This window comes from Phocoena phocoena, chromosome 9 (genome assembly GCF_963924675.1).
Source record: "Phocoena phocoena chromosome 9, mPhoPho1.1, whole genome shotgun sequence".
Lineage (NCBI taxonomy): Eukaryota > Metazoa > Chordata > Mammalia > Artiodactyla > Phocoenidae > Phocoena > Phocoena phocoena.
This window is the reverse complement of record NC_089227.1, coordinates 73,532,060-73,558,215: the sequence shown is the minus strand read 5'-3', so window position 1 is coordinate 73,558,215 and position 26,156 is coordinate 73,532,060. Positions and strand designations below refer to the sequence as shown.

Here is a 26,156-nt window from a genome sequence, read left to right as displayed (position 1 = left end):
GATGATGTGGAACTAGATAAACAGTGGGCACGACTGGAGCCACTGAATGAAACCAGGATTGAGTCCTGGGAAGGTGAAATGCAGAACAGCAGGAATCCAAGAGAAGAACTGGTTGTAGACATAGTGGAGAAGCAGAAGCCAAAGATGCATACGTGGAAAGGGAGGTCAAGAACAGTTGATTGGAGGAGGGAAGCCAAATCAAACCCCCAGATGACAGGCATCTATCTAGAATTGCTCATGGGCCAGCCATATACATTGAAAGCTCTACTCAGTAGCGGATACTACTCACCACATGGAAAAACGTGGGCCCAGCATATGAAAAACCCTGATAGTGACGGCCAGCTTATCAGCCATGAATTTATTATGCCACAAATAAGACTCTTACGTAAATGACAACACCTAAGGTAAATAACAGTCTCACCCGCCTCAGGGATTATTTGCCGCCAGCCCTTCACTCTGAATAGTGAATACAGAATACGGGGCTGCTGAAACTGCTTCACCATTGCTGATGCAACCAGCTAAGTCAATAATCGATAAATCTATCATTTGCTCTTATTAGTTAAATCATTTTCCTTTCTATATACATTACTAATTGCCAATAATTTATTGAATAAGTCAGCTTAATATATCAGGCAAACCCAGAAAAGCAAATCATGATAAAAAAAAAAAAAAAGCAAAGGTCTATTAAGTTTTCAAAGTCATAGCCTTTGAAGATCAGTGAGTTACTATTGATAGCATTTGCTTTCAAGATTCACTTTTTCTTTATTTGTGAGTATAGCAAAGAGAGAATCTAGAAAACATGCCAACAAACACTTCAGGAACACTTACTAGGAATTAATATATTTCGCCGCACACTTTGTCTTTAGTTTAATGATATATCTGGTTGTCTTAAAAGCTTGAAAGTAACTACGTTCAAGTGATACTTGGTTGCCTGGACATATTAAAATGCTACTCTTCCCGTGCCTCACGCCTACATAATGGTACTTGACTTCTTTCAACAATCTACTTAACATCTTCTAAAACAATCCATCAACCAAGTTATTCATAATAATCCAAGACAATTTTAAGGAAATATTGATAAAAGGGAAATGTGACCTGTGGAATGCAAAGGTGGAGGGAAGAAAGGAATGAAACTAGAGGATTTAAGAATAAGGAAAAAGAGATAAAAGGGAATAGAAATTAACCTCCGATATATCCAGCTAGAATTTTCCTCCTAAAAAGATCTTCCTACCTATGCAATAAAAACAGAATTTTCATTACAGAATATTCTCTAAAATTTTTTTAACAATTTGGGAAGGGCATACCAGTTCTTTTTATAAATCATTAATTTCATGAAGATTTTTCTTCATGAACATAAGCAGACAAAAACGCAAATTAATAGTCTTTAATGTTCCAAAGAGTTTGATTAGTCCCAGAGGTTTATATTTTCTAAAGTGCACTTTCATTAGAAGTGCTCCACTTTGCAAATCATTTAAAGCACATCCTCTTGCTATTAATACCAATACTATTAAATTAATTCCCAAAGGTCAATTGCTTACACCCTAGGATACTTCTAATGACCTAAAAGGGATGATATATAATGAACATCTACAATAATATTCTAAATAGAACTTGTCTTAATTTACTTTAACAATAAATGTTACCACTCTAAGGAAGGTAGAAAATCAGTAGAATTAAAGCAGTAACAAAGAGGTGTCTTAACAAAGGCTGGGAAACAAAAGTCACAGGTGCAAAGTGCTAACTGGGAATTTGTATGCCACAGCTCTGATTCACCAACTCAAATATTTTCTTGACTGTCTATCTACAAGATACCGTGCAGTGTGCTGAGAGGGACACACAGGAAAACTAAATACCATATCAGCACTCAAGACACTCAAAATCTAATGAGCTTCACTTATCCTTCTGTATGCTTTTAAAATTTGGTTAAAAAACCCTGTCTCTCTCTGTTCATTGACCCTAATCTCTCCTTAATGAAGGATCACCTGAATAAGTGATCTGAGATAAAAATTGAGAACAGTGAAAAACAGGGATAAAATAGTTGTGAAAAAAAGAGATCAGGAGAAATGGCACTTATTATCTCAAAACCTGTATGTCTTCTTTAAGAGGGAGTCCCCACAGAAGAAGCTCAGAAAGTGAGCATCCCCATGAAGGCTTAATTCTCATGGACACTTGGTTAAGATACAAATCAACTCTGCTCAAAATCCTTACATGATCAGATACGTATTTATAGGAGCAAAGAAAACGGGGTGGAAAGATGTACACCGAATCACGAGTGTTGGTTACCTCAGTGAGATGGCACTGCAGGAGTGGAGGAGAGATCGTAACTTCCTTATTCTTTGACTTGTTACAGTGAGTACAAATTATTCTTCCAACTTAATAGGACACCTATGGTATGTGAGTTAAATGAGATGGTATATGTAAACTTCTTAGCAAAATGTCTGGTACATAGTAATACTCAATATGTAACTTACATGACAAAAAACTGAAAACACTCCAGTTCTCAACTGGGAATCATGGAAATGATGCTGAAAATGCAGGAAGGCTACAAGCCCAGGGCTGAGGTAACTGCAGTTTCCTCTCACTATTTTTTATAAAGAGCTCCGACTAAGAACAAAAGAAGGGTGTTTAGCAGTTATAACCTTTACCGGCTAGACTGAGAAAGGGTTTAACATGGTCTAAAGAATATAAAACATGCCTTCAGCTAATCTGATATAGGTAGTGAAATTTAGAAAGAATAAAAGTATTGACAAAGAGTCTATATTTTGCTTTTATATATAACCTGGTGTTGTGGGTTGAATTGTGTCCTCCAAAAAATATATTGAAATCCTAACCCTTGGTATCTATGAAAGTGACCTTATTTGGAGACAGGGTCTTTGTGGATGTAATTTAGTTTTAGTTTTAGTTTTAGTTTCAAAAATGGTAAATATCAATAGATAAACCCACACAAACAAAAGTTTTGAGGTCCTTAGTAATTTTAAAGGGGTTCTGAGACCAAAAAGTTTGAGAACCACTGGTTGATATTAGCATCTATTTTTAATTGAAAAAAATGGAATCAAACTATACCTAATATTTACACCTTTCCTTATCACTTAACAATATATCTTAGACAGTAATGGTAAGAATAGCACACTGAGTACTTATTCGTGAAGTCCTGTGCCGAGTGCCTTGTACGGATTATTCCATTTAATTCCTACACTAATCCTGTGAAGCAGGTGCTCAACTAGCACCCTGGATATTTCTGGTGCAGGTGATTGGATTGGAAGATCACATTCTCAGAAATACTCATTAGCTATGTAACCTTGAAGAAGCACCTATGTCAAGGGCTGTTATGAGAATTAAGTAATTTATATTTGTAAAGCACTTAAAATAATGCCTAGAACATAATAAACACTACAGAAAAGTTCATCAGCATTTAGATGGTATTTAAAACTCTGAGTCTAAATGTCGTCATCCAGAGTTGTAGATGGAAATAGAAAGGAAGGCTTAGGACAGGCCAGGGGACACTTCAAATTTGGGAAGTTAGGAAGATGAGGAGAATCTAGCCAGGAGGACTGCAATTTCAGGAGAACTTAGAGAGCATGGTTTCCTAAAATAAATAAAATGTTTTAAGAAGGTTGTGATGACCTGTGTCAAATGAGAAGCCAGGATAGTGAAAGAGGTAGTGTTGCAGAGAGAGGGTGAAACAGGAATCAGGGAGAATGACTCAGAGGTCTGCAGAAAACTACCAAAGGAGGCAAAACAGGTGGTAAAGTCTGAGAGCTTAAGGTCAACTTTCAAAGGAGATTTAGATGTTAGGGAAGAGAGGCAGACGATGATCTAGAAGCATGGACAAGGACCAAGGAAGACCTCCACCCCATAATTTGCCTCTGTTTCTTTCTTATCCCTCCAACTAGGACACCGCCAAAATCTTTAAGTTCATTTACTCTTCATACCCCAGATACCTATTCAGGGAATCCCATATGAGACAAAATAGCTCCTCAAACCAGCCTGGTGCCAGGTCAAGGGTTCTGGTAGGAGCTAATCAATTTTAGAGGTTTGTACCCACCACAGGGGAAACTCAGACTGCCAACAAGCAGAGTGAATAAAAATCTGATGTCTGCCCTAAAACATATCTACTCACTGTAGGATTCTCCAGATCAGTGGTTCTTAATGGGTAGTGATTTTGCACACCCCCTCCCCTAGGGGACAAATGTCTAAAGACGAGCAGTGTCTAGAGACATTTTTGGTTGTCACACTGGGGAGCAACAAGGGGGTGGGCTGCTACTGCATCTAGTGGGTAGAGGCCAGCAATACCGCTGAACAGCCTACAATACAGGACACCCACGACAAAGCATGTGGCACAAAATGTCAATAGTGCCAAGACTGGGAAATCATACCCTAGACCAAATGACCTGGGGCAAGAGGAGCTTTAAGAGGGTCCTCTTATCTGAGCACACAATCCCACCCATACCAGTTTACACCAATTCTGACTGAGTATGGCTAAGGGGCCAGACCAGTCAGCCTTATGAATTCTATTTCCAATCTACTCAAATAGGGCCAGGGAAAGACAGAGGAAAACTGTGAGGTCAGCTAAATGGTAAAAGTTAAAAAGAGAAAAATTGTGTCATATATCAAATGTTAATAAAAGAGGCGGGGAAGAATGAAAACAAAAATAAAATAAAATAAAAAGTTTTTAAATTAAAAAAATAAAAGAGGCAAAATTCCCCCAAATGAGAATAAGCAAATAGACTTTCTTTAAATTTGAAAAAGAAAGACTTTCTTTTTTTTTTTTTTTTTTTTTTTTAGTACACGGGCCTCTCACTGTTGTGGCCTCTCCCGTTGCGGAGCACAGGCTCCAGACGCGCAGGCTCAGCGGCCATGGCTCACGGGTCTAGCCGCTCCACGGCATGTGGGATCTTCCCGGACCGGGGCACGAACCCGTGTCCCCTGCATCGGCAGGTGGACTCTCAACCACTGCGCCACCAGGGAAGCCCAGAAAGACTTTCTTTAAATGTAACTCTTTTCATTTTGAATAATAAGTAACACCTTAGAGTGAAGTTCAAAAGCCACCATGCTCTCTTATTAGCTCTATTCACTGCCAAACACTCCTTCAGTAAGGACGGTGCTTTTGTATTCTTGACTGCAAAAGGAAGCTAATTAAAGTGAGTTTTTGAGAAAGCAGCCTGTGAATTCAAAATAATTAATGTGTTGCTTTCAAAACGAGAAACCATGAATCTTGACATTAAGAAGCCTATGTTTTCTTACCTCATCAATATTTCACTTACAGGATCAATATTTTGATCCATAACCATCGACAGCTGGCCTTCCCAGAATTCCCATTCATTCTCTTTCAGGATAAATCACCAATGAACAGTTTTTAACAGTTTTCCCTTTCTTAAGGGATTGCCAGAGAAATGTTTTAAAGAGTCTACTTTCTACAGGGAAGGCATTCTGACTCTGCCATATCTATGTCCACTTTAAAATCTGCTCTAGGAAAGTTTCCACTAACGCACACGGGGGAGGATGGCTGTGTCTTAATGAAAACTTAGATCCTCCTGCCCTAATGCTTTATCAGCAGGCTGCCTGAAACCCAGCATGCTGTTTTATCAGAGGAAGCTTCCCAGCAAGATGGTTCGTGAGCACGCTGTTGAAGGAGTGGCCCCTCAGGGAAGTCCCTGTCTACGCGTGACCCGTGATCTGAGAGGAGCCAGGCTGGCCCAACTGTCTGCTGCAGGGCGGGGACCAGCTTCGGCTTTAACAGAGAGAGGGGCCTCAACCTCCCCTCCTCCGTTTAGGGTTCCAGCAGTTTCTGAAGGAAAGAGCACTTTGGATATTTCTCTTCAAAACAAATCTCCACCATGTCTGACGGTGTCCTTCACTGGACTGTTTACAACACTAGGGCCCATATCTACTGGATGCTCCGTAGACCCAGTCAAAAGACAACATGTCTTGGTAGTCTAATAATATGACAGATTTTTTTTTTAGAAAAGTAACCCAAGAAATATATACATAGGATTATAGATATATACATGTATATGGATGTGTGTGTATACACATATGAAAAGAGAAGAAGAGAGACTAATTGATTCATTCAAGAAAAAGAAATCATAAATATCCCAAAATGCCCATCAGGGGTATAGTTCAGCAAATTAAGACATAATTATGTAATGGAGAAAAAAAATAGGGAAAAAAAGGTAAGCACGTCTACTATATGCCAGGTGTTTTCACATTATCTCATTTCATTGTCCCCATGACTCCCTCAGTTACTCTTTTAGGTAAGAATCATTATCCCCAATTTACAGAAGACAAATGAAGAGCCCATGAAAGGGAAGGAAGTTGCCTCGAGTCACAAAGCTAGTGAAGAGCAAAGCTGAGAGTTACTTGCAGGTTTTCCTACTCCCTGCCCAGCATTTATTACACTGGATTCCAAATTTTCCCCCAAGATCTATTTGTAGACTAAGTCAATAAATGGGATTGTAAATATAAAATAAGGTTAAACAAAAATCAAACCATAGTATAGACATATTGCTTTTAATCATGTGAAATTTTATATGTATATACTAAAAATGATGACAATCAGCAGGAGACTGATTGAAAAAACTGGAATTAAAATCATCTGAGTTTGTTTTGCCTACGAAATTGCTTAAACATATAATAAAGAAAATCACCAAAATCTGTTCCTCCATGCACGCCTGTCCCAGGCTAATTAAGGTTAAGAAAAGGCAATAAATATAAAATACCTTGTTAAAGGTTGAATGTGGCTGGGCCACTTTAAGATAGAGAAATACTCCATCCTTCATAAAATTCTCAGCTCTTTCAGGGACTGGTAGAGTTTCTGCACTATATCAAAAGCTGGAATTTCTGCAAGTTAAAAAGCTTTGCAAGCAAGTCATGTTTCTACAGAAATCTCCTTTTCTAAAATTTAGCACTATATAACATTCTTTAAATTCTTCCTTCGACCAAAAGAATTGAATCCTGGGAGATCCCCCTAGCAGTGGCTTTGCCTAAGAAACATCTATCACCTTCAGTCAAGTTAGAATTATCTTGGAATCTCCCTCCTCTGTTCCTCTCCTCACATCTGGTGGCTAAACTGCTGTTTAATGGAGTAGCCAGAACCCGAGCCAGAAGTATGGGCCTCACTTGGGCCTTCACATTATACTGTAACTTGCAGAAATAACCAGGGCTGAGCCTGGAGTGCAGGTCCCCACCACCAAAGAGTAACTGGGAATTTACATGAATTACTACCCTTCCAGAGACAAACTGAGGAAAGGCTCACTGGGTTTACACAGTCCTGTTCTCAAACCCAAAAGCTGAGAATTGGGCAGGATGCCACTTTTCTTACCCCGCGTTTCTTTTATTTTTATAATGGGCAGTTACCTGTCTCCTAATTCAGGAAGACAGTAGAAGAATAAAACGTTGACAAAGGCTTTCTGAGATTGTTTTTAAAAAGAAAATTGTTTATAAATACAATTCCCACTGGTGTCTGTTTCTTTATGAAAAGTATTTCTTACTATAAAAAAAAAATGTGAAAAAAAAAATTTGGAAGTAAAAGTTCCTCAACTGGTTTCCCTTAAAACCACTGTTTTTATTTAAAGTTACATAATAATAACCTCCTTTGGTTCTCTTCTGTTTTAAAACTCTCACCTATTTTCTCTTATTATGTTGACTACCACTAATAAAATATCCTGATTCAAGAACGTAGGAAAATGCTTGAAGTGACTATAATAAGATTAGATCATAATGTTATTAAATTTGAGAGTAGCAATTTGAGCCATAGTTTATTCAAATCTTCCTAACAACTAAACACAAAAGAAGTCAGTTAGCTAAAATGGCTGATCTCATTCTTGGCTTCTGGCTACAGTCCCAAAGGTCTAATAATAAGGATATCTACTGAGATTTCTTAAATAGGCCAGTCACTCTATTAAAAGCTTTGCATGTATTATCTCATTTAATCTTCACAACACTCCTAAGTAGTAATCATTATTATTAGTGTATTGTTATTGCTAAAGTTACTGTTATCCCCACTTTACAGATGAGGAAACAGGGCACAAACAAGCTGAGTAACTTGTCCAAGATTACTCATCTACTAAGTTTGGAGCTAGAACAGAACCCCAGCCCTTATGGGACCACCACACCATCAGTGGTACTATCTGCCGTGGCCCCATTCAGTGGGTTCCTCCTTCTGTAAGTCAGGTGCATTGTCACTGTTCCCAAACATGAATTCAAACTCACATCTCTCATCATTTTCACTGCTTCTCTGGTCCTCCCGAGTCTTCTGGCACACATTGCTAGCCTTCTTTTGATGTAGACCAAGACATTGGTGTCTCGTCCTGAAGAGGGAGACATAAAGCACCAAAACTTAAAAAAAATACAAGAGCTTACAGCTCAGCAGCAAGAAAAAATACAGAGGCGTATTTTTCATGCCCTTAAAGGAAAACCTCAGAGAGAAGAGTCTGCTCCTTTGACTTTTCCTTACTGCCAGGAGCACTGACAACTTTTCTAATAGCAGAATGCAAACAGAGTAAAGTCAAAGTACTTAGACTTCCAAAGGTCAAATCATGTGACTATTAAGTCATGCTTTTGAGTTAGGATGTTGAATATTCGATAAATAAAATCATCTGCCACAAAGTGCTGGGAAAATGAACATACCCACATTGCATGAGGTTTACAAGCAAGAATTCCACATTCTTCTAGCGTTGCATGCTTTTGGTGAAGATGCAAAGAGGTGAATCTCAGGTTGCATCCTGATGAACTATTTTTTTTTCCTTCTTGACATTAAGTCTGGAGAAGCCTCATCTTGAACTTCTGTTTTACATTATTCTTTCCCTAACACTAGTGACATCATAATCATCTCCAGGTCCCCAAAGCAGTCAATTTTAAATGGCAACATAACACATTCCAGATATGACAATAGACCATGCAACAAAATGAAAAACTACCCTAGTGTTAGAGAAAGTATTGACAAGCTAAATACTTGTAATAATAGTCACTAAAATGGCTCTTAAAAAGTACATTAACAACTTCTCATCTTAATCTCTTATTTAATTATGTGTATTTCTGGATATGTTTCCAGACCAGTGAGAACATGTACGTACTTAATCCTCAATAAAATTACCATGTTTTAGAAAAATATGACACACCTGTTATAGATTAAGTATATGTATAATATGCAGCTATTAAAAGATGTTAAGACCAAAGTACTAACATTTCAAGTTTTAAACAATGAGAACAAGATGTGTGCTGAATATCTGCCAAGTACCTACAAATTACTTTAAAGATGTGATTATATTTTTTTGGATAGATTTAGGCAACAGGTTGAAGGGATTAATTTACAGAAGAAAAGAAATAAAGAAAATTTCTCAAGTTATATTACAGATTATGTAATTTTATGTATTAATCCTCATTTAATTCACAAAACAGACATTTACTATATATGTCTTCAAAATTCACTGTGCTATACATAATTTTTTTAAAAAAGCAAGATATAGATGGTGACTAGAGACTTGATTAACATATGTACTACTAAGAATAAAAATTAAAACCTGTGTATTGAGGGGTTATGTGGACAGACTTATATACACAGGCCACAGTGCAAAGATCTCACTATATCTTAGTCACGGGGACTAATGCATTCAGTTTCTGCACCAAATCCAGGCTTAAAACTAAAACTTAATTTTATAATCTCAAATATGAAGGAGATACACTCCTACTCTCTAAGACGCAGGACAGAGAAATGAGAGAAATTCCATTTTAAAGAAACAACCCAAAGTTTGGTTAGACAATGAAAACACTCCCTCTCACAAGGATCACTAAATTTCTACTTAAACAACCAACAAATTGACAAGTCGAGGAGCTCAAGAAATTCCAGAAATGATTTTGTTGTCGTGTTTTTTTTTTTTTTTTTTTTTTTTTTTTTTATGCGTTACGCGGGCCTCTCACTGTTGTGGCCTCTCCCGTTGCGGAGGACAGGCTCCGGACGCGCAGGCTCAGCGGCCATGGCTCACGGGCCCAGCCGCTCCGCGGCATGTGGGATCTTCCCAGACCGGGGCACGAACCCGTGTCCCCTGCATCGGCAGGCGGACTCTCAACCACTGCGCCACCAGGGAAGCCCTGTTGTCGTGTTTTTATACCATTCCCCTAAAATAACACTGACTCTCAGTTTAGTGTACTGAAGTGAAAGGTCTCATTTTAAAGTTATGTTAAATAAAAGAAACCATTATTTTAAATAATTTAAATATAAAAAAGATACATAATTAGGAATTCATGGCTCTTTCTCCCTAGGAGCCAACAGCAGTGCTTCCTAAATAAGAGCTAAATACTGAGACAATCACCAATAGCTGTTATATTCTCAGCTGTCCTATTGCAACCCATGCTGTAGAAGACCCATAAGACAAACCCTCTGATAGCATTGACGCTAATTTAAGTCCTGTTTCCCAATTAGGATTTAAAATTATGGGGCAGAGAAGCAACTGATAAACAGAAATATGTAAGAATTCTGAGGAGAAAAAGGGTCACCATTAAAGGTTATTACTTTTATTTCTAGTGTTAAAAATCCGTGGGCAGGCATGAAAACATGAACATGAACAGTAATGAAGCTATAAGTTAATTATGTGCTGTGCTCTTGTGGGGAAGAAAAATTAATAAAAACAAAGAAAGGCAAAAAACAATATTTATTCTAATCTAGGAGAAATGTCGTTTGAACTGGACTGAAAATCGGCTCTGATTAATCATGTTACAATTCTGATCCCCCAACACGTCAACCTGGAGGAAACCTTACTATGTTGGGCTTCATACTGGGATCCATGATGCTGTAGCTGCTGAGAACGCCGGTAACAGCCGTCTCCAGCTTTCAGGGCCTGCTTAAACAGCTTTTCTGCTTCAGCAATGGTTGTTGCTTCTTCTTCAGCCAAGAGAATATAAGCAGTTGCACACCTGTCCATTCAGATAACAGCTGCCATCAATTACAAATTCAAGGACATTGTAATAGCTGTAGGAGTGCATGCAGAAGGGCAGGAGTTATGCCAAAACATGCAGAGTGGCCAACTGGTTCATGCACCCCTGTTTGTAGTTGTTGACACAAAATAATGGTACAAAAGAAATGTCTGTGTTTTAGCTTGAGAGGTAGGATGAGTAGTGTTAGGAGCCTATGGACTCTGCCCCTTATTAGTGTGTCACTTTGGGCAAGTTATTACTCTGCCTCCCTGATGGAGAACAAGATGGAATCCACTTGTTCACAGCGTTGTTGTGAAGGTTAAGTAAGGTGATGCATGAAAAGTGCTCAGTACAGTAGTAGCCAGCATGTGGTACATGCTCAACAATGTCAACTAACGATGGCAATGATAATAGCTGTTATTAAACATCTCCTTCTGACACTCAAAGTTAGAGATACCATAAAGTTTACTTTTATTTACTAAACACAGATTCTCTTTAGTCTAAGGGTTTATTCAGAATGAGAAATTCATTAAATCAAGTAAGTTATTCATTTAACAAGCAGTGCTTCAACATTTCATTACAGTTAGCACTGGTTTTCTATGTCAGAGAAGAATACTGGAAGAACCTACAGGTAGAGTTATTTCAGAAGAGCTTAAAATTAGATTCAGCCTCAGTAGCAAACAAGGGTTAAATCTCACACCTTTAACAAGAATAGCTACCACCTGTTGCTTAGTTTATATTAAGCACTGTACCAGGCACTTAACATATATCGTCTCATTTAATCCTTTCAACAACCTCTAACATAGGAAGTCAGAAAGGATAAACACTCAACCAACGAACAAGGGGAACTCTTGAAAATTTAAACCTTCCAAATCATAGAACAACAACCCAAATGCCAAAGAAAGGGAATGTAACAAGGAAATGGTGAGGCCAGAGCAGACCACACAGGTCCTGATCTGTGCATATCCCTTGGCTTTCTCCACTGCCTCTCTTGTGGTCATTTCCCTACTTATCACAACCTCCATCAGACCACAAGAGAGAAAATAAACAGAAAGTGAAACCAAATGTTACTTCTACTATTCATAAACTACAACAGCCAGGTAGGAAAAGGAGGCTGAATTTATGGCTTATGTGAGATTTGGGGTTACTAGTTAATCTTAGCCTTGAGGAGGGGTCTTGTAAGTTCTTTAGCCAGTCTCTCTAATTTCAGGCAGGACTGACCAATAGGGCTTTAAACTGAATGTGGTGAGGTAGGGAGAAAAAAGCGCCCAGAAAAAAAGCTGTAAAACCAATGACTGTGGAGGGCAGCAGATATGACTTGGAGAGAACAATTATGATGCTAAAACTGCCCAGTGATTCATTGGAGAAATAAATGGGTTGGGCATTGGGAAGCAACACTTCAGGCTTCAGATGCCGACCCATAAATATAAGGTCCAGGGTAATGAAGTGAAAATTGAGATTATAATACTGAGTGGTGGACACAGTGTCAGAGGAATTAGCTATAAGATTATAGTTGGTGGGCTGGGAACTCAAGACAGGTTGGGGCTGGCTTGCTTTCTTTGTTTATATTGCAAATAGCACTCTTAGGAGGAGAGGCAGAGTAGCACTACTGGCCAAGAAAACATACCTCTATGTAGAAACTCATGAGTCTGGGGTAGAAACATGCTAAGAGCTTATGAGTGAAGGAGAAAGGAAAGAGCAATAGAAGTGCTAATGGTTGGGGAGTACAGAACAGACTGCTCAGCTCAATGGAAGACAGAGATGATGCATCCTGTCACAACACAATACACATACAGAAGCAAGAGAGTATGGTGATGGGGGTATCAACCATCCAGATATCTGCTAGAAGAAGTCTCATTTGGTTAGAAGTAGGGCACTCAACAGGTTCTTGACTTACTTTGGTAATAATTTTATCTCCCAGATGGTAGAGGAAGCAATTAGGGGAACTTCAACTCTGGACCTAATTCTGACCAAGAAGAAAAAAATAGTTGGTGAAATGAAAATTGATAGGAACACTCAGAGAGAGTTACTATGTCATTTCGGACTTTAGGATAATCAGAGAAGGTAAGGTGGACTTCAAAAAATTCAAAGAAAAGAGGCGTGATTCAATGGCGTGAGACGCAGGAGGAAAAATGGTTTAAGAGGATTAAGCAGCTTCCAAATGTCTAATCAAAATCACAAATGACCCTCTCGGGAAGAAAAGAGCGGTGACAAGTAACCACTACGACTGCACAGAGATCTCTCACAAGGTCATATTTCTAAAGGACATGTAAAAAAAAGATGGAAAGAGGGCATGTAATGAAGGGCTACAAGAGAAATGAGCTTTTCAGAATAATGTCAGGAGAGCTACAACTCCACATTAGCCGAAGCTTGCAAAACAAAACAAAGGCAAAACAAAAAATGTTAAAGACAATCATCTATTCCCTGTTTTTAAATTATGTTTAAGGCCCTATCACCACCCCCACTTCTCCAAAACCATGACAAATATAAATAAGCAAAAAAGACAAACAACACAACAACAACATCAAAACAAGGAAAGTTTATAGTTAGTAGCAGCAGATAATAAAGAGAAAACAAAACTCTCTAACTCCTATTTTGTTCCAGGTCTCTCCATCAGGGAGAATGATTGTCAGACTGACAAAGGGAGAAGAAACCCTAAAATGAATAAAAAGATGTAAGATAGCAAGTAACTGATCTATTGTAAACGAATTATTGTACTGGGATAGGCAAATCCCAGGAAGCCAACAGATCCTGTAGGCAGCCCACGGAATTGCTCTCTGTGTATTGTTAAGGAATCACAAAGAATGGAGAGGTTCTAGAAGATGAGATGTAAAAAATTGTTCAAAAAGGGGAAGAAGGCAGACTTCCCAAACTACAGAACAGTGATTTGGAAAGATATTCTAATGGATTATTAAAGGGATAGTTTCTAAGCATTTTTAAAAGAAAGTAGTGAATGCTGGAAGCTAGCTTAAATTCACTAAGAATAAATAAATCAGTTCGTGCTAGCTTAATGTACTCTAATGGATTTACTATACATTAAAGATCCATAGCTACAACTGGCATTTTTAAGATCAAAATGGAGAAATATGGGTTGAATCACAGTGTAACTGGGTGGCTTAGTAATTGGTTGTACAATAAATACCAAAGGGTGATGATCCATGAAGACATGAACCTGGAGGGTGGTTTCTATACGTCATGTCACAGGGTTCTATCCCTGGTCCTGATACTTTTACTAGAAACACGGATGACACATAGAAGGCAGGCATATCAAATTTGTAGATGACAAGAAACTGGAAAATAAATATGTTGCATGACAGAATCAGAAACCAAATAGATCAACAGGTTACACTGGCAGGATTTCCAACTCTCAAGTGAATCTTTTCACTAAGACCTCTGAAGATTCTGTAACCCTCTTCAGAAAAATCATAAAATAGTTTAACAACGACCACTTGGCAGGGAGAGTGTCGAGGTGATTCAAGCACCAGATGGGTGTTTGAACTACAAGACCTTCAAAGTCTCTGCCAACCCTGAGCTTTTATGACTCCAACTTTAAGAATCTTTCTCATTTCCTGACATCTCCAGACGAGACTTCCCAGCCTTCCTTGGTGACCCACAGAATGTTTAACAGCACGAAGGACAGCATTTCCTCTTATCTTTGTCTTGATCTTGAAATATTTTTAAAGTATAATTTCTTCACTTTATGTTTTTACTATGTTTTCCCTACTAGCAGAAGTTCTCCCTAGAAAATGTGATGGCAGAGATGAGCATTCTATATCTGGAAAAATGTCCCTGTCACAATGTTTTAGATATGTAAAGCACTGTGTTTATTTTATGTCCACACATTATTCCATGGCTAGCCCTTGAAGGATTTAATTTAGGGTCATAGCAAAGCCACTAAATTGCTGGCTAAAATAACTAAAACTATCTTCACATGGATGTCCTTTATAAAAACAATTTTTTTAATAAATTAATACCCCCCCGAATAATCCTCAAATTCAAATGCATAGTTTTAAGTATCCCATGAATGGCAACTGAATACATTCAGCAAGCAAGATTTCCCCCCACTTACTCATTTATCTCTAAGGCTTCATGGGCTGCAGAAATCCTAGCTTGGGGGTTTCTCTCTCTCCAGGCTTTCTGCATTACTATGTTAGAAAAAGACAGAAAAGCACATCAATAAATACTTAAAAAGACTCAGTACAGGTATAGCTAAATTAATGGCTTTCAGCTTGAATTACAAGAGAACAGTTCACTTACCAAGTGGGTTAGCCCAAAACTCCAAGGTCACACAAATACATTCTAATTTGCTATTCCATTGTCCTTCAATTGCTGATATCAAATCTTTCTCATGCTCATAAAACTAGAGGTCTAATATCTTATAGACTAACCCGTAGTCTATAATCATAGAGACTTAATCTTGATTAAGATTTCTTAAGAAAAGAAAAGGCATTCTAACAGAGATTTAATATTTCTTTTGCTCATTAATATCATTTGTTGTTAGAGAACATACATTATTTTGCACATTTTGGGATGAGATTGCTACTAATCTCTTACTTCTGTTTAGACACAGCACAATTTTTATCGGTCATTTTCCCAAACACTTGCTACAGGATCTGGATATTAGAACATTCTAAAACCACTGGAAGAATTATGAGTTGGATCAGAAAAAAGTGCTTTAGACTTTTGCTTAACATGCGTACCTGTTCCCAAAGTTTGCTGCAAACCCAGTTTTTATATAGCAGAGCAGTTTGTGAATATATTGTGGGAAGCTTAATGCTTGGAATTTTCATTGTATTATGTATCCCCACCACGGCAAGGGTACCTTTTTAAAAAGGGTAACAATCTCCTTATCTAATTTGTTTTATAAATTTGTATCTTCTAAGTTAGTTTCTTAGGAGCATGTACATATTCCTTTTTTTTAAGGTTTTTTTTTTCACCTATTTACTTTAAGTTTGGTAATATAAAAGATATCAGTAGGATTATATGCAACTCAAGCAGTATGAAATGCATGCTAAACAAAGTCTCTTCTAGGGTGGAAAACAAATCTGGATTCCAATAACCAAGTCCATGCCCCCATTCAACGCTAGTGAACCTACAAATAGGCATATAAATCACTACAATATATTCATTAATTATTTGGGTTCACTGAATTTCTAACTAGAATATCATCAAGGAGACATGACCTTTCACTCTATCTCAACCAAGGATTTAGTTAGCTTCATGGTATATTTTTTAAAAATAACATTTTAAATTATAAAGAGGGGACCCATTTCTATATTAATACTTCATTGCGATAAAGCCTTTAAGTATCAACAATCTGGGTTTTACTGGTTAATCTCCAATTTAATATTTTATTCATCAGGGTTTTTGTAGAGCAGATATTCTACAAGTAGTAACCTTGATCTTTAAAACAAACCAAAAAGCCCTCCCACTCAGTAACTATCTAAAGGATTTTCCATACTTGCATCTGCAGGACGCAGATGGTCCGAGTCACAAGTAAAGAATGTCTGGTGGTCCTGGGCAGAGAGGTTCATGTCATAGTAAGTCAGAGGCTCTCGTCCAGTCACCCAAGTGTACCTGTAAAGGAGAAGTAAGATGGTCAGGCACTTCTGAGGGAGGAAAGCAAGACCTACAAAATATTAAGCTGCATAGGTGTTGAACCATAACACACTGAGTACTATTACCAATAAATAAAAAAATAATCATCCTAGTCTCCCTTTAGGAAGTATATCGGCAGAAAAAAAGTTTTAAAAATTCTGCTATATTTTTGTCTTAAAATTTTAGTAGCACTAGCTAATGAAAACCTTTCCTAATTAGTATTATGAATAGAGATTCCCCCAAAGCTATGAAAATTCTTATCTGCCTAATTACTCTGCAAAATAAAATTCTAACATTACTTCTGTGGCATCTTTATAACCATGTTCCAGGTAAGCTTCAAAATATTTTGACTACGTAGTATATAGTGAAAAGAATAACGTAATAGAAAATCTCTAAAAACCACACATTTTTGTATGTTATCCTAATTCCAATGCTAAAATATTTATAAAACGGAAAAATCAAAACATTTCAGGATAGCATCAAAAAATGGAAGACTCTACAGACTGTTAAATGACCCCTAAATGAACCTGCAAAAACATTTACTGCTGTCTTTGCTCTCTGAACTAGACCCATTTGTTTCCCAAGCTGTCAAAATGCTTACCGATTATATTCAGCACCCCTAAATAAATTTAGTGGATTTCGCCATACTTTGCATTCTGCAACAAAGAGAAATGCGAAAATGTTACACTTAAGTTCACAGACACTACAAGCTAATTAATTCAGCGAAACACCCTTCCTGGCCATTTGATAAGATAATTTTATTCTCTATCCTCTACATGGTAAGCAATATGGAAGAACTCTGGGTAGTTAATCAGGAAATGTAGCTCAGGCACCAGGACTTTGGAAAGTTTCGTCTAATCTCTCCAGGCCCAAGTTTCCTCATTTGTTAAATCAAGGCACATGCCAAGAGCAGCTGGTTCATAACCTCTATAGTCACTTCAAGAGGTCCAAATAGATTGTATAAATTTATTTCTAAGTTATAGGTAGAAGGTAGAGGTAGAGGTAAAACTACTTTCTGTCACTCTAAGATATATCTTACAATGACTACCTATATAACAAGCTAAATTTAACCTCCAGAGTACAATATGTAAAGAACCTTAGATGCTTAATTAGGGCCTATGCTAATATTGATTTTGTGATAATTTACCAGGTTTCTTTTACATTGCTGTAAAGGAGTGGTAAGAAAATTAATACTAAAGTTACCATTATGGTAGAGAGAAATGCTATGAAAATAAATTGTTTTCAAGTACTTTAACATTGTTTACTTATGCAGACACAGGTAATTAATCATCATACTAATATCATAATGTTAGCATGTAATAATAGATTATACATCTTGTTATACAAGGACCACAGACAGAACCATAGGACTTTAATTTAGAAAAGTCAACCATTAGCTTTTAAGACTGTGTTACAGTAAATGTGTGACTAATAAGCTACAGTTCTTTTAAAACAGTCTATGATTAAGAGTTTCTAATGATTCAGAATGCTACATTTCTTTGAATGAATAATTCTTTATTAGAAAATAAAATCAGTTAACAGTATTTAAGAATCTATGTGTGCTGTCAGCCAAAAAACACACCCAAAGACATAGATACACAAAAGTGAGCAATTATTACAGAAACTGAAAGAACATTAAAGGCCATGGATGATTCATTAAGATTCTACCCTCAATCCTGTTACATTCAACATCCATCTGTCCACCCATCCATCCATCCATCCATCCATCCATCCAGTTTTCATTAACTGAGTACCCAGTGGGTGAAACAAACAAGTAAAACCATCAATTACAATACAGGGTGAAAATGGAGGAAAACATAAAGCACTAGGGGAACACTGTGTAATCTCAATAAATTTTTGTTAAAATAGTGAATGAAAGGTGTACACATAACAGGAAATCATGTTTTTATTTAAAGAAAATAAATTTATCTTTAAGTTAGGGCAGGATCCCACCTGAAATTTACTTAATGTTTGGAAACAATGGTCTTAAATTTTTTGTAAGTTAGCTTAACCTGCCACTTAGGAAATGATGTTTGCTCAGTTAGTTCAGCAGTTTTGAATTTTGCTCTTGAGAAACTGAGATTCGATGGCTGTCATTTCATATGACACTAATTAGAAAATTATGCTTCCCTTAAGTAAATACTTTTTTTCCAGACATAAAGCTCCTTAGTGGGGTCACTAAAGTACTCCAGATCATGGCTTGAAACAACTGGTGAGCCAAACAACCATGATCTCAGTCCTCATGGCTTTTATAGCACTTAGCCCTTAGGTCCTCACCACTTCCAACCCCTCCTAAGAGGATGTCTTTCAAGATTCCAAGTGCTCTTAAAGCTCCATGAATATTGCTAGGTTTGTATTTAACACGTAATAAACGTGCACACAAATCTGTGTGCAATCATGGTCATTTTAGTATTATTTACAATAAAATAGAAGCCTCTCCCCCACCAAATTTCATCTGAAATATCAGTAAAAAGGTTATGGCAAATACTTTGTCTCCAACAAATATATTGCCTGGAAGGATATGTGCCATTCTAATATCAATTGACAAATTATAAAGAAAATTGTCTTCAATTAAAATTTTAACTCTATTATACATTAGATACAAATGAAATTATTTCTAAATAAAAATAACTCCAAATAGAAATGGTGTGTATACCTAAAGTATTACTGAACAGTATCTAAAAATGCCATCTTTATTTAGGAACTGCCATGATATAGCCAGCAGGGGGTGCTGCAAACATTTTGAAATATTGTTGTTATGACTTCTACTAGAGAACTGAACTTTAAAAAAAAAACATTGTTAATATCAGTGTCATACATCTGGTCTGTATTCAGTTTCTTCAGCTATTCCTGAAACTTAGAAATGAGTACCTATGTAAATGTAACAGATGTAAAATGTTCTGAATGAGAAAAAACATGTGATGAAGAAATATATAAGAAATGTCTTCATGAGCTATATCCTTCAAGTTGAGGGTGCAGAGCAGGTACAATTTTCTTTTAAGAAATAAGCAATCTAGAGGTCGAATAAGAACACATGTAAAAAACTTCACTTCAAATTAGGTCATAGCTACATTAATTTCCTCTTTGCTGCTTTGTTTCATAATTTTATCTTTACTACGAAAACTCTCTTGGTCTGGAATCACTCTAGGGAACATACCCCATAAATATCAGACTACCTGATGGTTTCATGATATGGACAAAGGTTGTAAATGCCAAAAGTATCATAATATGAAGATTTAAGTCAATAAATTAAACTCAGGTCTCCAGAGGCTAGAAGTTTTTCTACATGAGGTCCAGTTTCTTATCTTACTTGTATCTTTGAGAAATAAATTTCTTATTTAAGTCTGAATTAAAATTTTACCTCCAAAAGGTATTTTCCATTATCCATCAATATCAACAATTTTAGTGCTCTTTAGGAGCACTAAAGGTTGACTGGGACTCATCAAGGGCTTGCTAACATTATTAATAGTTCAGTTAAATATATGCCCTTGATACAATTAACATGTTCTCTCTGATTCCATCTGTAGTAGCCCACAGAGGAGTCTCTACCCATAACTGCTGATAGGAATGTTCAGACCTCACCGTGCACATAAGAATGCAATTCAAGAGAAAGAGAAGCAGTAAACGTTGGAATAGCGCTTGTTTAGTTCCCAAAGGAACTAAATGGAGAACAGATTCCATTCACCTGTAGGATGACAATAAATTTCTGTGTGGGAGATAAAGAACATAAAAAATAATACTTACCACCGTCAAGGACTTATAAAATCATGCTCCAATCTTTTTTTCAGTCTTCCCTCTCACCATTCCCTACCAAAACTTTCCATCTCAGTGAGACTTATTTCTTGCCTTTTCATACTCAGTTATTCCTCCAGAATGCCCACCTCATAGGACTGAGTGGTTTAAACATGTATAGAATGGCTATTATGCATTAGTCCTTGCACGAGGTCCTGGGTTACAAAAAACAGATACAGTTTATGACCTAGAGGAGCTTATACTGGGTTGGCCAAAAAGTTCATTCAGGTTTTTCCATAACATCGTACGAAAAACCCGAACGAACTTTTTGGCCAACCCAACACATTGGTAGAAAAAGGAAAACGCCACTGAACCGCTGTATGGCATCCAGATGAAGAAGCTCCTTAGAAGGAATAAATGTACTGAGAGAACCAAAGACTTTCCCTTTGTCACAGTCCTCAAGGAAAAAGAGAACTTAATTCTCAGAAAAACCAAAAGGCTCTAAAGTCACAGGGCTTTTAATCACATGGAAGAAAATATTTTTCTACATCCAACCTATTTAACTCTGAAAACCTTTTTTCCCTAAAATTAAAAATATATACATAGAGAGAATCCCCACTCCTAGGACTTTCAAATATATAAGTAACTAATGTATAGCCTAGGAAGATGTATTATACCAAAAAGTTACCACCTCTTCCCAGGATCTGAAACATAATAATGACAGTATTACTATTACAAATAACAGCAACAGCAACTTGTGTCATAGCTATGAGCTTGATTTGCATTGAGCCTTTCTATAAAAAGGCTTAAAGCTCTAGTCATCTAAATTCCTAACATAAGTTAGTGAGGGTCACAGAGTAGGCCCTTTTTATAGAAGTAAAGAGTAAAGCATAGAAAAGCTACATAATTTCCCCATGGTAAAAGTAAATGAGATTAAAGGTCTGGTATCCAGATTGCCTAACAATTATCCACAATATACAACAGCCCTGTTACCTGCAACATCATATTTTAAAAATCCTGTGACTTCATCAATTAAATCTTCTACTAGAGGAACAGTTTTGAAAACTCCTCTGGGGAAATGTTAGGCACTTTGAAACAATACTTTTAAACATTTTAGTTCCAAAGTACAACAGAGAAGGGCCCTAACTAATGTTTTCTCCGATATATTATGACAATCAAGATTAACCCCAAGCCAGTCAATTTCTGACATGTGATTCTGCATATATTTATTAGCTTTGCTATCTCAGAAATGACTACCCAATTCTCTACGTCATACAGGTTGATCTTAAGCAATCATTAAGAGTAACAAAATATCCATTTTATTTTTTTAAGTCTTTATTGAATTTGTTACAGTATTACTTCTGTTTTATGTTTTGGTTTTTTGGCCTTGAGGCATGTGGGTTCTCAGCTCCCCGACCAGGGACTGAACCTGCACCCACTGTATTAGAAGGCTAAGTCTTAACTACTGGACAGCCAGGGAAGTCCCCCATTTTCTTAAATAACTAAGCTTTAACTGTTTTCATAACCTTTTGAAATAATTAGTTTGAAAAGATTAGTAGAAGTAAAGGCACAAAGTAATATGTAGGTAGCTTGCAATTCAACAAATATATTACTCTCTCAAATTCCCTTCTGGAATGAGAAAAGGTGTAAATAATTATGAGTTTTAAGACCATTTTTATTGATCTACTTTATTCAAGATAGTGTACAAATTTCTTCAAGAATATTGCTAAATGGCTAAATCTCTGTCTCTCATACATTTCATTGGTCATTTCTGACCTAAGTCAATCAACTCTACCAAATAACATGAAAACTGTGAAATAAGTTTATTAAATAAATGTTCACCAGGGGACAAAAGTGTTTTTGAGGCATTTTCACCATTCATCTGGAGAGCTAATCTATGCTAGAACACAAATTTTAGTGGCAAAAAATTTTAAAAGACGTAATAAGCATTGGCTAAGAGAATCATTTTCAACTCATAAATAGATTTTGGCAAGTATAAACTGAGTTTCCCCTGATTGAGACTATTAGAGAGCAACTCTAAAGGTCCTGGACATGCAGCAATGAAATTTGCTGACAGATATATTTGAAATGCAAGCTCTGAAAGGCCTGGTCTTAGGATATATCTTTACAAGCTACCTGAGTTTCTTCAATCTCCACTGCTTTTCTTTAAATTATTACCTGTATTTAATTAGTGCTTGAACTGCCTCTAGTAATGTAATGAACCTTAACTTAGAATCCCAGGAGAAATTCTTATTAAAAGTTTTACATAAAAATGTATATGAGCTCACAAAATATGCTGAGGATGCGAAGTAAGAGTGTCAGAGGACGCCGGCCCACCGAGGCCCTGATACTGGGGTTGGGAGACTGGGGTTCGGACTGGACGCAGCACCCCTGCCTTCCAACACCACTGACAGGCAGGGAGGAGAGGCGAGGGGCCCCGGGCAGAACAAGAAGGGCGGCCCAGTTCGCCATGAATGTCCATCCGTTGTCTGACACAGCTTGGGCCCGGCCCCGGCGAGCCAGACATCACCACATCCATCGATCGACATCAAAGATAGAGAGATGTTTGCCATCTATGGTGGAACTGAAGATAAGAAAGACGATCAAAGGAAGAAGAGGACTTCAGGAAAAGCCAGTAAAGAGTGCTGAGAGGAGAAGACTGAGGCACAGAGGTGGAATCTTTCACCTGCAGTCATACAGCTGCCGTGTGGCTGACAGGGTCTTGGCACTCTGGCTGGTGTCAGGCCTGAGCCTCTGAGGTGGGAGAGCCGAGTTCAGGATATCGGTCTGCCAGAGGCCTCCCAGTCCCACATAATATCAAATGGCGAAAGCTCTCCCAGAGATCTCCATCTCAACACCAACACCCAGCTCCACTCAATGACCAGCAAGCTATAGTGCTGGACACCCTATGCCAAACAACGAGCAAGACAGGAACACAACCCGACCTATTAGCTGAGAGCTGCCTAAAATCATAAGTACACAGACACCCCAAAACACACCACCAGACGTGGTCCTGCCCACCAGAAAGACAAGATCCAGCCTCATGTACCAGAACACAGGCACCAGTCCCCTCCACCAGGAAGCCTACACAACCCACTGAACCAACCTTAGCCACTGGGGACAGACACTAAAAACAACAGGAACTACGAACCTGCAGCCTGCGAAAAGGAGACCCCAAGCACAGTAAGTTAAGCAAAATGAGAAGACAGAGAAATACACAGCAGATGAAGGAGCAAGATAAAAATCCACCAGACCTAACAAATGAAGAGGAAATAGGCAGTCTGCCTGAAAAAGAATTCAGAGTAATGATAATAAAGATGATCCAAAATCTTGGAAATAGAATAGAGAAAATGCAATAAACATTTAACAAGGACCTAGAAGAAGTAAAGAGCAAACAAACAATGACGAACAACAAAATAAATGAAATTTAAAATTCTCTAGAAGGAATCAATAGCAGAATAACTGAGGCAGAAGAATGGATAAATGACCTGGAAGATAAAAGAGTGAAAATAACTACTGCAGAGCACAATAAAGAAAAAAGAATGAAAAGAATTGAGAAGAGTCTCAGAGACCTCTTGGACAACAATAAATGCACCAACATTTGAATTATAGGGGTCCCAGAAGAAGAAGAGAAAAAGAAAGGGAATGAGAAAATATTTGAAGAGATTATAGTTGAAAACTTCCCTAACATGGGAAAGGAAACAGTCAATCAAGTCCAGAAAGTGCAGAGTCCCATACAGGATAAATCCAAGGAGAAACATGCCAAGACACATATTAATCAAACTATCAAAAATTAAATACAAAGAAAACATATTAAAAGCAGCAAGGGAAAAGGAACAAATAACATACAAGGGAATCACCATAAGGTAGACGGCTGATCTTTCAGCAGAAACTCTGCAAGCCAGAAGGGAGTGGCAGGACATATTTAAAGTGATGAAAGGGAAAAACCTACAACCAAGATTACTCTACCCAGCGAGGATCTCATTCAGATTCGACGGAAAAATTAAAACCTTTACAGACAAGCAGAAGCTAAGAAAATTCAGCACCAACAAACCAGCTTTACAACAAATGCTAAAGGAACTTCTCTAGACAGGAAACACAAGAGAAGGAAAAGACCTGCAATAACAAACCCAAAACAATTAAGAAAATGGTAATAGGAAAATACATACCAATAAGTACCTTAGTGTAAATGGATTAAATGCTCCAACCAAAAGACAGAGACTAGCTGAATGGATACAAAAACAAGACACTTATATATGCTGTCTACAAGAGGCCCACTTCAGACCTAGGGACACATACAGACTGAAAGTGAGGGGATGGAAAAAGATATTTCATGCAAATGGAAATCAAATGAAAGCTGGAGTAGCAATTCTCATATCAGACAAAACAGACTTTAAAATAAAGACTGTTACAAGAGACAAAAAAGTACAGTACATGATGATTAAGGGATCAATCCAAGAAGAAGATATAACAATTGTAAATATTTATGCAGTCAACATAAAAGCACCTCAATACATAAGGCAAATGCTAACAGCCATAAAAGGGGAAATCGACAGTAACAGAATCATAGCAGGAGACTTTAACCCCCCACTTTCACCAATGAACAGATCACCCAAAATGAAAATAAATAAGGAAACACAAGCTTTAAATGATACATTAAACAAGATAGACTTAATTGATATTTATAGGACATTCCATCCAAAAACAACAGAATACACTTTCTTCTCAAGTGCTCATGGAACATTCTCCAGGATAGACCATATCTTGGGTCACAAATCAAGCCTTGGTAAATTTAAGAAAATTAAAATCGTATCAAGTATCTTTTCTGACCACAACGCTATGAGACTAGATATCAATTACAGGAAAACAATCTGTAAAAAATCCAAACACATAGAGGCTAAACAATACACTACTAAATAACCAAGAGATCAGTGAAGAAATCAAAGAGGGAATCAAAAAACACCTAGAGACAAATGACAATGAAAACAAGACAACCCAAAACTTATGGGATACAGCAAAAGCAGTTCTAAGAGGGAAGTTTATATCAATACAATCCTATCTCAAGAAACAAGAAACATCTCATATAAACAACCTAACCTTACACTTAAAGCAATTAGAGAAAGAAGAACAAAAAACCCCCAAAGTTAGCAGAAGGAGAGAAATCATAAAGATCAGATCAGAAGTAAATGAAAAAAACATGAAGGAAACAATACCAAAGATCAATAAAACTAAAAGCTGGTTCTTTGACAAGATAAGCAAAATTGATAAACCATTAGCCAGACTCATCAAAAAAAAAGGGAGAAGACATAAATCAATAGAATTAGAAATGAAAAAGGGGAAGTAACAACTGATACTGCAGAAATACAAAGGATCGTGAGAGATTACTACAAGCAACTCTATGCCAATAAAATGGACAACCTGGAAGAAATGGACAAATTCTTAGAAAAGCACAACCTTCCGAGACTGAACCAGGAAGAAATAGAAAATATAAACAGACCAATCACAGGCACTGACATTGAAACTGTGATTAAAAATCTTCCAACAAACAAAAGCCCAGGACCAGATGGCTTCACAGGAAATTCTGTCAAACATTTAGAGAAGAGCTAACGACTATCCTTCTGAAACTCTTCCAAAATACAGTAGAGGGAGGTGCACTCCCAAACTCATTCTAGGAGGCCACCATCACCCCGATACCAAAACCAGACAAAGATATCACAAAAAAATAAAACTACAGGCCAATATCACTTATGAACATAGATGCAAATATCCTCAATAAAATATTAGGAAACAGAATCCAACAGCACATTAAAAGGATCACACACCATGATCAAGTGGGATTTATGTCAGGAATGCAGGGATTCTTCAATATATGCAAATCAATTAATGTAATACACCATATTAACAAATTGACGGAG

At 37.2% G+C, this 26,156-nt stretch overlaps 1 protein-coding gene across 5 annotated transcripts in view; it reads right to left on the bottom strand.

Annotated features, from left to right (window-relative positions):
* Positions 1 to 26,156, bottom strand: part of ST7 (suppression of tumorigenicity 7) — a 262,107-nt gene that overhangs the window by 77,790 nt on the left and 158,161 nt on the right. For 3 of the 5 annotated variants that reach the window (XM_065883498.1, XM_065883499.1, XM_065883497.1), the window contains exons 4-9: positions 17,111 to 17,165; positions 16,373 to 16,488; positions 14,981 to 15,056; positions 12,809 to 12,877; positions 10,757 to 10,911; positions 8,212 to 8,309 (exon numbers count right to left, since the gene is read on the bottom strand). In XM_065883498.1, the coding sequence (XP_065739570.1) occupies positions 8,212 to 8,309; positions 10,757 to 10,911; positions 12,809 to 12,877; positions 14,981 to 15,056; positions 16,373 to 16,488; positions 17,111 to 17,165 (569 nt within the window). The remainder of the gene's footprint in view (positions 1 to 8,211; positions 8,310 to 10,756; positions 10,912 to 12,808; positions 12,878 to 14,980; positions 15,057 to 16,372; positions 16,489 to 17,110; positions 17,166 to 26,156) is intronic. The other 2 variants (XM_065883500.1, XM_065883501.1) reach the window with 1 other exon arrangement.